At 21.6% G+C, this 17,117-nt stretch overlaps 2 protein-coding genes across 2 annotated transcripts; both read left to right on the top strand.

Moving 5' to 3' along the window:
• Positions 1-6,357: 6,357 nt before the first annotated feature.
• On the top strand, positions 6,358-13,598 carry SRAE_X000223200 (Voltage-dependent calcium channel type D subunit alpha-1; the record flags this gene model as incomplete). Its single annotated transcript, XM_024645417.1, has 12 exons — positions 6,358-6,364; positions 6,502-7,009; positions 7,056-7,162; positions 7,212-7,347; positions 7,395-8,149; positions 8,268-8,391; positions 8,597-11,487; positions 11,671-11,807; positions 12,113-12,217; positions 12,306-12,405; positions 12,494-12,833; positions 12,878-13,598. The coding sequence occupies 12 exons, from the start codon at positions 6,358-6,360 to the stop codon at positions 13,596-13,598; spliced, it is 5,931 nt and encodes a 1,976-aa protein (XP_024499702.1).
• A 1,809-nt stretch (positions 13,599-15,407) lies between these two features.
• Positions 15,408-16,471, top strand: SRAE_X000223300 (Hypothetical protein; the record flags this gene model as incomplete). Its single annotated transcript, XM_024645418.1, has 2 exons — positions 15,408-16,055; positions 16,097-16,471. The coding sequence occupies 2 exons, from the start codon at positions 15,408-15,410 to the stop codon at positions 16,469-16,471; spliced, it is 1,023 nt and encodes a 340-aa protein (XP_024499703.1).
• Positions 16,472-17,117: the final 646 nt, after the last annotated feature.

Raw genomic sequence — 17,117 nt, forward strand, 5'->3', positions numbered from 1 at the left:
TTATTAAAAATGTTATAGAATATACCTCTATCATTTGGATGATTCATTTTGACCTATAAGTTGTTATAAATAATTTTCTATTAATCAAAAAAGTGATTTTTTTGAGGAAAAATAAAAGATGTTAATCAAATTCAATGACAAATAAGTAATATTATTTTTATCTTTAAATGTGTAATTAAATTAATAATTAAAGTATTCTTGTACTTAAAAAAAATTAAAAAAAAAATAAATGATAAACAATGTTGTTTATTCACTTAAAGTTCATTTTTTTTTTCAAAAATCATCCACTAACAAGCGAATAACGTCATTTACTCGAAAAGAAATTAAAACCCTATTCAGATATTTTATTTTAAATTTTTTTTTTTTTTTGTATTTTAATCCGGAAAGTGATAAAATTCTTTAATTTTTAAATAGCATTTTATTTCATATATAAGCATATATAAATTTAAATAAAATATAATCTATTCCCTAATTTGAAATACTCAATATTTTATTGACGTGAAAAGTTTTTAAACTATAATTATAAATGTCATAAAATTATTAATATTTTATAAGAAAAAAAAAAGCAATAAATTTAACTATTGACTATATTATAATAGAAGATAAGATTAATACAAAGAATTAAAAAATATTATCACATAAGTTTAGTTTGTTTGTTTTTTATTAAACTATTTTTATATTAAAACTAAATAAAAATAATTAATTTAATGATTATTTTTAAAAAATAAAATAAAATTATAAGTATGGTAGACAATTATTTAAAAAGCTACATCTTGTTTCAAGTACCATCTTAACTGATATTTTTTCTAAAGTAAAATATATTATAGCTAGAAAGTCATTTAATTTTGATGATATATTTTATAAAGTTCAAAATTCTTCTCTTTTATTTCATTCTTAAAAAATTTTTGAATATTCTTTTTATAAATATATATATATATATAAACACATAATGTAAGTCTTAATTTTATATTTCATAACAAAATTAATTATTAAAATTTTTTATATTTATTTTAGACACACCTTTATAAGTTATTTAAAATGCAAAATGTATTTTATAAAATGAATGTAGTCAATTATCATTTTTTAGTTTAGTGATACAACTTTATACAATAAAAGACAGCTGGTGTTCAAATTATTGTATATTGAATATAAAAGATTTTTTTTAATCAAAAAACAATTTATTATTATTAAATGTTCTCTTTCATAAAGTAATTTAGTTTTTTTTTTTATTATCAAATCATACTTTTATGATAATAGTAACAACATATTGCACACTATCTTAATAGAAGGAAAAAATATTTTCATAAATTAACTTTTTTTATATTTTTTCTTACAATTTACAACTAATAATGTGTTACACTTTTTTTTTATATAATTAGAATTAACAAATATACATTATTTCAATATAAAAAGAATATTTTTTCATTGAAAAATACTAAATAGTATAAAAAAATTTATTTCTTTATTAATGTTAAATAGTCTTTTTTTAATTATTTTCATATTTAATATTAGACATTTAAAAAATTACTTTACTATAATTTTATTATTTAAATAAACCTAACAAAGATATTTTTTTACCACAGTATTTTGTTAACAAATATCTTTTCTTTACATTATTATTCCACCCCCAATCAGAGATTATAAAATAAGTGTTTTGGAAGATAGAATAAAAATTTTTTATCTTACTCATCTTTAACTATTACTTTTTAATTTTGTATTCAATACAATTTTATTATATATTATTTATCAAAAATTATATTTAATATAATTTGTTTTACTCAATTTTAACAAAATCCTATTATTTATCTTTTATATTATTTATAACCATATATTATAAATTACATTATTAATATTATTATTAAATGATTCTTTATTTTAAAAATAATTTATTTATATAAAATTATTAATTTATTTTTCTAATCATAAAGTTATTCATTTACTTTTTATTATATTATAATTTAAAAATCATACATACCTTTTTATTAACTTTATTTTTTAAATATATTAATTCATTAATATTTTTATTCATAAAAAACATTTATTTCATTAATATAAAGATATTGTTTTTTTTATTACCATTTATATTTAATATTTTTACAATGAAAACATATGTTATTGAGGTGAAAATAAATTTTATTTTTTACTTCAAATATTGTAATTTATTTATAAATGATAACATTTTATTAACAAAGATGTATCAAATTCTTATAGAAAAATGTTCTTTAACTATTTTACAGTAGCTTTTGATAAAAATGCTAAAGTACTTTTATTATATATCTTTATACAAATATTGGTAATATAGCGCACATCAATACATAGCCATATTACAGCCACAAAAATTTTTAAGAGTCTAATAAATACATATCTATGTGTAAAGATGATTTATAAACATTTAATGATAATACTGATACAAATTTTTATAACTGATATCTTAGATACATTTTATACCTTTTCAAGTACCAGATTCGGATTGTGAATGGCACTTAGTTAAATCACTAGCGCAAAATATAGATAAATGTATTAAAATATAGTTTAACTTGTGATAGCATATCTAATACCACATCACATCTGAAAAATATAAACGATTCCTTATTTTTAAAATACTTACAACAACAATTTTTTTATTAAAAACATATTTTTTTTTTTAAATATTATAATTTATTGTTAATAAAATTAATCTTATATATAAATATATATTTATATCATTTTATTTTATTACTAAATTTTAATAATAATTTATAAGTAATAGAAGAAAAAAAAAATAAAAATTTTTTTATATATCTTTTATTATTGATGAGATAAACTATAATTGAAGTAATTTTTTTAATAAAAATATAATAATACTTTTAATAATATTTTTAAGTACATATTATTAAACTATTGGATCAATATTATAAAAAAAAATTTATAAATAATAATTATTATATAATTAATATTTTACACATTTTAATATAAAATAGTGAAAAAAATAAATCCTAATGAATATATTATTAAAATGATATAAAAATTTAAAATAAATTGTAATATTTTGTTTTATGTGTCTTGTCGTCATGTCAAATTAGCTTATTTCGTGCCAAACATATTTGATTAAGATAGATGGTTATTTTTCATATAATATTCAAACTATTTTATTTTATCTTTTTTAACAAAAAAAAATATATATATAATATTTCTTTTAAATACGTTAGATCTACATGAATGTTAATAGTAAATATATATATATATATATGATATTAATAAAATTCACATTTTCTCTTTCTTTCTTCCCACATGCAAATTCTTATTAAAGATACCTTTTTCATGGAAATTTAAATATTCATTCGGTATATTTTCTTTCTATTAATTTATATTCTTAATAGTTGAAGTAACCTTCTAAGTATCATTTATGCATATTTATTTTCGAAAATGGTATCAACTTATACTTAATCGGTCCTTTGAACAAATAAAATGAATATATTTTAATATATCAAATTTTGTATAAAATTCACTTTTCATTTATAGCTTATGTTTTAATGTACCAATTTAATAATTATCATTTTAAATCTTACTTTATGTTATAAGTAAGAAAAAAAAAAGTTATAATGTAAAAATATATTTTAATTATTTTTATTTATATCAATAAATCACTATTAAAATAAAAATAAATCACAACTAAAATTTTTTTATATCTTTAAATTATTTTTTTACTATTATTACTATTCATATTTTTAAAATATATTTTTAATTAAATTATTAAAGTATGTAAATGTCTTTTTCCATATTTTATGGCATATATTATTAATATTATTATATAAATATATATATATCATTATTTATTAGTTAACGTATTTTAAACCAATATAATGATAATATATTTCATTCGTTTTTATAATTTACAACAAAAAAAAAAGTGTAAAATAAATTTTAAAATAAAAAAAAAAATTTTTTTTTAAATACTCTTAAGTAAAAATATATTAATATCATTATTTATTATAAAAGTTAATTTATATTTTAAATATATTTATTTTATTATAAATCTTTAGATAAATGTACTTTTTAATTTATCTTTTAAAAACTCTTGATCATAAATGTTACTATTTGAAGAGATATATCTAGTTCAGGAATAAGATCCAAGTTTGTCATTCATAATATTAAGCTGTCACTAAACAAAAGTTTTTAATATATATCAACTATTTGTAAAAAAGAATGTGTGAGTGATACTTATTACTTAGACAGTGAGATAAAGAAGAGTAAAGAGAGGGTTGAATCTTTAATGATAAGAGTAAGTTAAATTATATATCTTGGGAAGGGGAGCCTTAAGAGCCTAGGCATTCCCTTCATTATTAACTATCACCCAAAGACTCTACTGACAAGAGGTAGAAATTATATATATACAAAGAAAAATTTTTACAACGACTGTTAACTTGTGGTGTAAAACCGTAGAGAGAGAAAAGAATAAAAGAGGGCATCGTTACTCTATTTATCCTATACTACTGATTATAATACACCAAAACGACAGTTAAGCATTGCTCTCTGCTACATAATTTATCGCATTTCCAGTAAAAAGTGTAGTAGGAACACTGTATATTAACAAAGATCGCCTTTTGTCTATCAGTCTGACTGGCAATTTATTTTTCTTAGTAGCGTTATCTTTACTACACACAATATTATAATAGGCTTCTCATTTAGTAAAATATGCTGTTCCAAAAATTGCCAAAATAATAGTAACGAGTAGGAGGAAAAAGAGTTTGTTAATAGAAGAGAAACTGGAGAGTTTTTCAACAAAACCATGTTGATAGTTACAGACCCTCAAAATATATATAACTGGCTATTATTTTTTCTTACTTAAGGTTCAGAAAAAGTAAAAATCTTATGCCATTAGGGCATTCAAGCGTATTTAAATTACCCAAAAATGGTAAAATCCAAAGAAGATTGAATTACATTAATAAATTATTTTTATATTTAATTTTTTATTATAAAATTATTATTTTTTTTTTATTTTATCTTTAATAAATATACATATATATATTTATAATATGATAAATATATATATATATAAAATTTAAAGTTGTTTTTATTTAATAAATACAAACATTCTTTACTACAAATATTTTAATATTTCACTGATTAAGCGGCAACTGGCGATGACGCATCTTAAAAATAGATATATTAGCGCAAGAAAAGAAGGGCACAATTTTAAAAGCTTTGAAAATAGCCGTATTTTGAAAATATCTTTTTTACTTCTTTTATCATTTTAATATATAAAGTAAATAAAAAAAAATATATATTTAAATTGTAAGTAAAAATATTATATTTTAACAATTAAGCGTTTTTAAAATGAAATAAAAAAAAAAAATTATATCTTTCCAAAAGATGTATTATTAAAAATGGTCCTTCTTTAAAAATTATAAATAAAAATATATATTTATATATTTATATATATATATATCTGCTTTATTTATTATTAAGTATATATTTTTATAATTATTGTCTACATAAATAATATTAACTATATAATACTTATTTCTGTTTCAAATTATAATAATTTAATTGTTAAATCTGTTCACTTAAAAATTTTAAACATTTATATATTATTCTTATTTTAAATTTCTAAGGAATTTTGTTTTTACTTTTAAATATAATTATTTTAAATTTATTCTTATACATTACAATCAATTATATTTTTATTTATCTTATAATAAAATAAAAGGACAAAAATTTTGTTGATTAAAATTTCCTAGCAAAGATTATTTTATTATATTTTAAATTATATTTCAATTTTTCTTTTTTTTTAACGTTATAATAGTAAATAATATTATTTTAATACTTTTACTTTTAATAATTAATTTATAATTATATTGATCAATGTTTACTGGTTTTTTTTTCTTTATAATATATATATATATATTTATTTTTAAAAAAAAAATTATTATACTATAAATTTTTGTCATTTCATTTTCTTTTTTTTTTAATTAATTTTAAAACAGACATTTTTACATTAAAACAAAATATATTTGATTTAGTATTATATTTTTAAGATAAATTTTATTTTATTTTAACGTCTAATAAATTTGTTATATTTAAAATAAATAATTAGAAAAATTACTAAAATATTTTATATGGTTTTGAAATAGGATATTTCTTGAAACCGTCACATCATTTATTCTTGTCTTTGTCTTTTTATTTCCTCCCCTACTATCACACTAGTTTTTCAACATTTTTCAGCTTTTTACTACATTTTACTAATACTGCTTCTTTTGCAGTTTTAAAATACAATTTAAGAAAATATTTTATAAATTATTATATATATATATATTAGGAAAGATTTGTTGTATTGCCTCATGTGCTTGAAGCCAGTTGATTGGAACCGCAGGCACAATGTCAGGTTAGTTTATTATTATAATAATTTTATTTATATAAATTTTAATAAAAAAAAATTAAATTATTTCTTTTCTTTTCATTTTGAAAAAATTTTTATTTTTTATTTATAAATAAGAACTTTTTTATGATATATTTTTTTAGTGCTTGCTAGTATGATTCAGTCTTCCGGCGAAGACGAAGAAAATGTCCATGAAGAAGTACATAATAGAGGAGATTTATGGCAACAAACACTGCAAGCTGCAGTTGCAGCTTCAGGACAGGCGGGTGACGTGAATCGTAAACGGGCTCAGCAGCGGAAACCACTTCGGCAGACAAATGTTGTTGAAAGAAATGAACGCTCTTTAATGTGTCTTAGTGTTAGGAATCCAATTAGACGAGCATGTATAGGTATAGTAGAATGGAGACCATTTGAATGGTTAATATTATTAATGATTTGTGCAAATTGTATTGCATTGGCTGTCTATCAACCATATCCAGCTCAAGATTCAGATACAAAAAATACAATATTAGAACAAATTGAATATTTATTTATTATTGTTTTTACAATAGAATGTATTCTTAAAGTAATTGCTCTTGGATTTCTATGTCATTCTGGTGCTTACTTACGAAATGCATGGAATATGCTTGATTTTTTGATTGTCGTTATTGGGTAAGCTAATAATAATATTTTTAAAAAATTTTATTATTTTTTTTAGTCTTGTAAGTACTGTATTATCACGTATGAATATTCAAGGATTTGATGTCAAAGCATTAAGAGCATTTCGTGTTCTTCGTCCATTACGTCTTGTCTCTGGTGTTCCAAGTAAGTTTAATATATTTTTTTTTTTATAAAATTAATAATAATTTTTAAGGTTTACAAGTTGTTCTTAACGCCATCCTTCGAGCAATGGTACCATTGCTTCATATTGCCTTGTTAGTTATGTTTGTTATAATTATTTTTGCTATTATTGGCCTTGAACTATTTTGTGGCAAACTTCACTCTACATGGTAAGAAAAATAAAAAATTATTAATAAATATTATTATTTTATTATAGTGTTGATGTTAATACGGGCGAACTAGCGATGAAAAATCCAACACCATGTGGCTTTGCGGCTTCTGCATATCATTGTGAGCCCAATTTTAATCAAATAAATACGACAATATCAAAATGGATCTGCTCATCTAATACAACTTGGCAGGGACCAAATAATGGGATAACAAATTTTGATAATTTTGGTTTAGCAATGTTAACAGTCTTTCAGTGTGTCTCATTAGAAGGATGGACAGATGTTATGTATTGGGTAAATGATGCTGTAGGTGTTGAATGGCCATGGATATATTTCGTAACTCTCGTAATTTTGGGATCATTTTTTGTCTTAAATTTAGTTTTGGGAGTATTGTCTGGAGAATTTTCAAAAGAAAGAGAAAAAGCACGTGCACGTGGATTATTTCAAAAATTTCGAGAAAAACAACAATTAGAGGAAGATTTAAAAGGTTATTTAGATTGGATAACACAAGCTGAAGATATTGAACCTGTAAATGATGATGATAATGTAGAAGATGAACAACAATTTAATGAAGATGGTATGGATGAGGAAGGTGAAGAAAGAACAGAAGATTCTCGTCCAACATGGTTTATTATAAAAATGCGACTTTTCCAAAAATGGAATCGACGATGTAGAAGAGCATGTAGAAGATTAGTAAAATCACAATCATTTTATTGGCTTGTTATTATTCTTGTATTATTAAATACACTTGTCTTAACATCAGAACATTATGGTCAAAGTGAATGGTTAGATAATTTTCAAAGTAAGTTTTATTAAGTACCAACATTTTATATATCTATACATTGACATATTTTATCTTCTTCTTAAAACAAGAAAATGAAAAATAATTGTATTTAACACTTAATAATTGTTTTTTTTAGCTGCTGCGAATCTATTTTTTGTAATACTGTTTTCGATGGAAATGCTTTTGAAGATGTATTCATTAGGTCTAACCACCTACACAACATCTCAATTCAATAGATTTGATTGTTTTGTCGTCATCAGGTATGTCAAGATCAGTGTAAATAATTACTCATAAAATCTAAACAATTCATATATATCTTAAAATATATATAGAATAATATAAATATAACTTAAGTTTTATTTCTATGTGTTAAAAATTTGAGGGAACATATAAAATTTAAAATAAAATAAAATAAAAAAAATTTAATGTTTTTAAATATATAAAACAATTCTATTTTTTTTTTAGTTCAATTTTGGAATTTATTTTGGTATATTTTAATTTAATGAAACCACTTGGAGTATCAGTTTTAAGATCAGCAAGATTACTAAGAATATTTAAAGTTACAAAATATTGGACATCTTTAAGAAATCTTGTATCATCACTTCTTAATTCATTAAGATCAATTATGTCATTATTGTTACTTCTTTTTTTGTTTATTGTTATTTTTGCCTTATTAGGAATGCAGGTATTTGGTGGTAAATTTAATTTTGATCCACAACAACCTAAACCAAGAGCAAATTTTGATACATTTATTCAATCACTTTTAACAGTATTTCAAATACTTACTGGTGAAGATTGGAATACTGTTATGTATAATGGTATAGAATCATTTGGTGGTGTTGGATCAATAGGAGTACTTGTATCAATATATTTTATTGTATTGTTTATTTGTGGTAATTATATATTGTTAAATGTTTTCTTGGCTATTGCTGTAGATAATCTTGCTGATGCAGATTCATTAACAAATGCAGAAAAAGAAGAAGAACAAGGAGAAGTAGAGTATGAGGAAGGTGAAGAAGATTATGAAGATGAAAAATATTTAGAAAATAGAGGTGATGATGATCAGGAAGAGGATGAACATGCTGTTATTCCTGAAGGTGATGATGATGGTGAAACTAAAGAAGAAGTTGGTGCACGTCCAAGACGTATGTCACATTTACCACAACAAACAAAAGAAAAACAAATACCAAAAGCATCGTCATTATTTATATTATCTCATACCAATCCATTTCGTGTATTTTGTAACAAAATTGTTAATCATCAATATTTTACAAATAGTGTACTTGTTTGTATTTTAGTATCAAGTGCTATGTTAGCAGCTGAAGATCCATTACAAGCACAATCACCAAGAAATTTAATTCTCAATTATTTTGATTATTTCTTTACAACAGTTTTTACTATTGAAATATCATTAAAAGTTATAGTTTTTGGTTTGGTAATACACAAAGGATCATTTTGTAGAAATGCTTTCAACTTATTGGATATATTAGTTGTAGCAGTATCATTAATTTCATTTGTTTTAAAATCCGATGCTATATCTGTAGTCAAAATTCTTCGTGTATTACGTGTTTTACGTCCATTACGTGCTATTAATCGTGCCAAAGGATTAAAACATGTTGTACAATGTGTTATTGTAGCTGTTAAAACTATCGGTAATATTATGCTTGTAACATTTATGTTACAATTTATGTTTGCTATTATTGGTGTACAATTATTTAAAGGAACATTCTTTTCATGTAATGATCCATCAAAAATGACAGAAGCTGAATGTAGAGGTGAATTTATACAATATGAAGATAATAATCCAACAAAACCAATGAGATTAAGACGTGCATGGACAAAGAATGATTTTAATTTTGATAATGTATTAGATGCTATGATATCATTATTTGTTGTTTCAACATTTGAAGGATGGCCAGATTTATTGTATGTTGCTATTAATTCAAATGAAGAAGATCGTGGTCCAGTACATAATGCAAGACAAGCTGTTGCATTCTTTTTTATAACATTTATTGTAGTTATTGCATTCTTTATGATGAATATCTTCGTCGGTTTCGTTATTGTTACATTCCAAAATGAAGGTGAAAGAGAATATGAAAATTGTGAATTAGATAAAAATCAAAGAAAATGTATTGAATTTGCATTAAAAGCTAAACCACATAGAAGATATATACCAAGAAATCGTTTTCAATATAGAGTATGGTGGTTTGTTACATCACAATTTTTTGAATATGCAATATTTATTATTATTCTTCTTAATACAACAACATTAGCTATGAAACATTATCCTCCTGATACACAAATGGATCATATATTAGATGTATTAAATTTAATATTTACAGCAGTTTTTGCATTTGAAGCATTATTTAAAATAATTGCATTAAATCCAAAAAATTATTTTGGTGATAGATGGAATGCTTTTGATTTTGTAATTGTTCTAGGATCATTTATTGATATTATTTATGGAAAATTATCACCTGGTTCTAATATTATATCAATTAATTTTTTCCGTCTTTTCCGTGTTATGAGATTAGTTAAATTATTATCACGTGGTGAAGGTATACGAACATTATTATGGACATTTATGAAATCATTTCAAGCATTGCCATATGTTGCATTACTAATTGTTTTACTATTCTTTATTTATGCTGTAATTGGTATGCAAGTATTTGGTAAAGTTGCCTTAGATAGTGAAACGCAAATTCATAGAAATAATAATTTTCATACATTTCCTGCAGCTGTACTGGTATTATTTAGATCTGCTACTGGTGAAGCATGGCAAGAAATTATGCTTGCTTGTGCTGATAGAGAAGAAGTAAAATGTGATCCAGCATCTGATGAATATAAAAAAGATCCAAATGCATTATGTGGAGTTAATTTTGCATATCCATATTTTATATCATTTTTTATGTTATGTTCATTCTTAGTTATTAATCTTTTTGTAGCTGTTATTATGGATAATTTTGATTATCTTACAAGAGATTGGTCAATTCTTGGTCCACATCATTTAGAAGAATTTGTAAGACTTTGGTCTGAATATGATCCAGATGCCAAAGGAAGAATTAAACATCTTGATGTAGTAACATTATTACGTAAAATTTCACCACCACTTGGTTTTGGTAAACTATGTCCACATCGTTTAGCATGTAAAAGATTAGTTTCAATGAATATGCCATTAAATTCTGATGGTACAGTATGTTTTAATGCAACATTATTTGCTTTAGTAAGAACAAATTTAAAAATATATACGGAAGGAAATATTGATGAGGCAAATGAACAATTAAGATCAGCAATAAGACGAATATGGAAAAGAACACCATTAAAAATGCTAGATGAAGTTGTTCCACCTGCTGGAAGTATGTTTTATTTTTTATTTATTTTATATTATAGGAAAAATATATTTATAACTATTTGTAAATATGTTTTATAAAAAAAAAAAACTAAGAATAATATTTTTATAAATAGTTTTTTTAATTTTATAAAAAAAAAAACAAAAACAATTTTTTTATTTATAAAATGTATATTATCATTTTTTTTAGGAGATGATGATGTGACAGTTGGTAAATTTTATGCTACTTTCCTTATTCAAGATTACTTCCGACGTTTCAAAAAAAGAAAAGAATTGGAGTCAAAGGGTGTTAATTCTCATCAACATTCTCAAACAATGGCACTTCAGGTTAGTTTTGAGATGATAAAAAAAAGTATTTTGTTTTTAAAATTTAAATTAAAATACTAAGTGGACTAAGTGATGGGAAAAAAAAATGTTTTTAAATTAAAATTTAGTATGATAACTTCAAAATATTTTAAGGATGTAAAAATATCTATCATTTGTCAAATCTATTTATCTTTTTTATACATCTAAATTAATTTTACAATCTTATTTTTCTATTTCCCATTTTATTAAAAAGTATTTTAATTTTAAACCTTTAAATAAATAAATTATTTTTATTTTATTAAATTGTAAATTTTATTTTTTTTTAGGCGGGGCTTAGAACATTACATGAAATTGGGCCTGAATTAAAACGTGCAATATCAGGAAGTTTAGATACAGATTGGGCCCCAGAAACAGAAGAACCACAACATAGAGTATGTTTATTTATAATAATTTTTTCTTCATTTATATAAATGTTGAAATTATTATATAATTTTATTTTGTTTAATTTAATTTTTATAGAGAACTCATTCACTCTTTAATAACATTGTACATGCTTTAAGTGGTGGGTCTATTAAATTATCAAAAGAAGAAAGAAATCGTCGTTTACTTTTAGTAGGAGGTTAGTTATATTTCTCATATTACAATTTTTTTTTTATAAATATATATTTCTTTCTATATATATATATATATCCATTTCATTTTTTTAGATAATAATAGTTCTTTATCACCATCACATTCTATTCCTGGTGACGAGTTAATGTCATTAGCTATACATTCTGAAAATAATCAAGGAACTGATATACCTAATTCACATTCAATACCTCATAATTTATTTAATGAAATGGATAATAATACAATGTATCCTGGACCACAACAACGACAACCAAGATCCAGAATTTTACCATCAATACATTTACCAAATTATAAAACACCAGATTTACATAGATCTAATTTTGTTCCATATCAAAGAATATCTAAAGGATCTTCAACAGATGGAGAATATAATATTCCACAAGCAGGGCAAAAATATATTTTTATAAATAGAAGGTAAATTTAATATTATTATTATTTTTATTATATATAATTTTTAGTGCACCCTCTGATAGTGAGGAAGAAGATTGGTATGAAAGAAGACGTCGAATTGATGCAGAAGAAAAAATGATGTGTCATCGTGCTTCATCAACATTAATGCGTGACCCATTATTACTTCCAGCATCATCAGGATATAATGATGCATATGATTGTCATGTATATCGTCCAGCTCCTGATGGAAAAGGAGTTAGATTACCATATACCTCGCGTCCTATGATAGGAGGACCTATTGATGTACCACCACCACCACCACCATCATCATTTATTCCCAGACAAGAATTGACAGATAATTTAGTAGCAAAAGCATTATCATTAGGAAGATATATGGATCACAATGTAGTTGAAATAGCAAGAAGAGAAATTGCTGAAGCATATCAATTAGATGAACCATCAATGGTTAGAGCAGCATATTCATTAAGTGAAAATCCTCCTGGTCCTGCCCCAATAAATATACCAAATTCATCAAACATATCTCATCATCAACATCCACTTCATCATTCTCATCATATTGATATGAATGATGGATATCATGAACCAGAATATTTGGAACATGTTGGTGGAATAAGACCAGAAGAGGTAAGTGATATAAATCAATATTCACAACAAGGACTATTCCGTCCAGTGGATCCACATACATTAAGAAATAATACTAATCAAAATAGAGGAAATGATGGAAATTCATCGTCACAAGAAGATCTGCTCTTAGTCACAACATTATAAATGTTATCAAAAAACATTTTTTTAGATATGATATAAATGAAATATTGCAATGAATATAAATTAAATTCGCACGACTGTGTCACATTTTTGTTATTCAAATTTTTTTTATCAAAAATGCGAGGTATTTTCAAATATTAACTTTTCATTATATCCTTTTTTTAATAATTCATATATTCTCAACAATTTTATGGAAATATTCTCACAAATTCTAGAAAGTTTTTTTTAATTTAAAATGATTGTATCATCTGTTTTACTATTAACAATTTAATATTGGTATCTTTACTGTTTTTTTTTTTTGTTAGAGATATTTTGTTTTATCTCTTGATTTTTATAAAAAATTTATATATTCTAATACTTTTTCAATAATATATAAAATAAAATATTTTAAATATAATCTATAAATACTATCGATTTATTAAAAAAATAAATTAATAAAAAATGTAAAATTTATAAATCAATTATTTATTAAAATAAATTCATCATATATTTTATTAATATTATTCCTATATTATAATTTTAAAAATATATGTCATTTTAATTGTACATAATTTTACTTTGCATAATCAAACTAATTAAAATTTCAAAGATACATAATTTTTAATATATTCAAACAGAAAAGTTTATAATACCATGGTAAAAGAAAGTTTACAAAAAAAGTATGGATATTAATATATGTTAATATGTTATAACTTATTCTATTTTTATAATATCATATATTTTAATGGACATACAAAAATATATAAAAAAATTAATATTTTTATCAAAAAAGTTTTAAGATATTTAACAAAAGATATTTAAAATAAAATTATCATGCAAAATATAGGTTTTTTTTATTACTTATAATTATATTTTTTTTCTTTTATAATAAAAATATTTAATTCAATTTTCCCATTTCTATGTATTTTTTTTATCTAAGTTAAAAAATGAATAGGTAAAATTTATTTTTTATTTTTTACAACTTTATATCAATTGAAAGAATAAAAAAAATTACCTTTTAGTTATAATTATTCGGTTAATTATTTCTTTAAAAAGTACCATAAAAATAGATTTTTAGAAAATAAATAAAATAAAAAATAAAAAAGTTTCATTTGATGAAGTTAATTTTATTTTAATGCATCAATTAATATTAGTTGGCATCGCTAAATATAAAGATAACTATTTATGATAATATTTATTTTTACAATATACTCTCATTTAATTATTTTATGTAGGATGATAAAGTAGTTTTGTAAATTAGTATGGCTTTACTAAGATTAAACTTAAAAAGTCATGTTTAATCTTATATTTATTTCGTCATCTATTAATATTATTTTTCTATCATTAATCTGTTTACAATTTTTTTTTATGAAGAAAAATATATTTACTTTTCTAATAATAATTTTTAAATTTTTTTTTATCATAAATCTTTATTTAAATTATTTTTAGTTTTATGACATTTTAAATATCTTTACAAAAATTATATTCTTTTTTAGTTATATAACACATTTTCATGGTTAAGCTAATTAGTTTATTTTATAAAGCTAAATGCCAAATATAAATTAATATTCTTCATCAAATTATTGTAAAGATGACTAGTTATATAAAAATTATACCTATTTAATTATTATACTGGGATTTAATATCATAATACTTAATTTAAATTGCTTTATATTAAGAAATATATCCTTTCATCATATCACAATATCTATTTAATATAACTAAACATTTTTCTTTTTTAGATTGTTATATATAAATATAATTTTAATCTTATTTAAAGTTTTTATTTTTAAAAATAATAATTTTTATATTTTTTAGAAAATATTTTTTACAATGAATGTTTCAATTGAGTTAGATAATACTTTTGGAAATATTGTCTATTATCTTCAAATTTCTCAAATATATACTTCAGCTGTTGCTATAATCATTTCAATTTTTATTTTTATATTTTTTTGCAAACGTAATGTTTATCATGATAACTTCCGTGTTCTAATATTTGGCTTAATTGTATCTCTAATTACAAATAATATTTTGATTTTAATTCATTCAATTAAAAGTTATCAAAATGAACCATTTGTTGAAATTCAAATTGTTGATGAATATATTTCTGATAAATCATTGAAAGGTAATATTCATGTTTGTGATAAATATTCACCAATTCCTTTTCCATTAATGCTTATTTATGTTACAACTTTAATTGCACTTTCTGTTGAAAGATGTGCTGCAATGCGTTTATTAGGAAGATATGAAAAAATTCAATTTTGTGAAAGTATGCTTGCTTTTTTAATTCCTTTATGGCTCTTTAGTACTGTGTTAGCAGGATATGATTATATATCTTCACGTGATATTGAGGAAAAAAAATTATTTGATTTTTGCCATAATACAATTGTTCAAAATAACTTTATAGATTTTTCATTTCCATTTATTTTTTCATTATCTCCTCTTTTAATAATTACATGGATATTCATTAAAAATTATTACGTAAGTTGAAAAAATATAATTAACAATTTCTTTTTACATAGAATGCAAAATTAAAAATTGCATTTAACAATGACAGTATAGAGGATTACCTATCTACTCGTTTTCAAATGATAGAAAATGTAAGAAGTAATGCTTTATTAGCAATATTTAGTTCATTATTATTAATAATAGCATCTCTCTTTACATTTGGTCTTTCAACAATACAAAATCCAACACCCAAGACAATTAGTTTCTTTGTAGAAATGACAAACATCTTGTTCTCAATATCTACAGTAATATTTTATATTTCAATGATCCAATTAACTCCAAGTTTTACCAAGAAATTTATAAAATATTTTGTTGCATGTATGAAATTTATTTTATCACTCTTTATAGCAAGAAGATACAATTGTATAAATATGATAAAAAAAGTTTAATTATTTGGAAAAAGAAAATATATATATATATAAATATATACATATGTTGAATTATAACAACTACTAAATTTTTATCAATTTATTTTTATTTATGAAAAAAAGCAACTTTATGCACTTCTTTTTAAAATACATCTTTCATTTAAATATAAAAAAAACAAATTCAAAATACATTAATTTGGAAATGTAATTTATAAAAGAAGAATATCTTAAATTTTATAAGTTTTTTTTTATATCTATGTACTTTTATTATAAAAAAAAGAAGAAAAAAATTATTTAACAAAATATTTTATTTCCAGTTGTATTTTTTTAACTTTTTACTTTATTTAAATGAAAATCAAAAATATTATTTTACAATGTAAAAGTAATTTTGGTATAATGTCGGAAATGATAAATGGTGGAACTTTGAAAAAAATGTCAATTGTTCAGTTACATTTTTCTTTGTTAAAAACAACCATTAAGAAAATAATTATTAAAATTGTATTATTGTGTTTTTTTTTTACTTTGTAATAATTTTATGTTTTAAAGTATTATTATATAAATAAATTTTTTACAAAAAAATTTAATGTAATTTTAATATATTTTTATAAATAAAAATCTCACTGATGTAATATATGAAATATCTTGGTTTACACGATTAAAAAGAACA

The sequence above is a fragment of the Strongyloides ratti genome, scaffold srae_chrx_scaffold0000005, assembly GCF_001040885.1.
Source record: "Strongyloides ratti genome assembly S_ratti_ED321, scaffold srae_chrx_scaffold0000005".
Classification (NCBI taxonomy): Eukaryota; Metazoa; Nematoda; class Chromadorea; order Rhabditida; family Strongyloididae; genus Strongyloides; species Strongyloides ratti.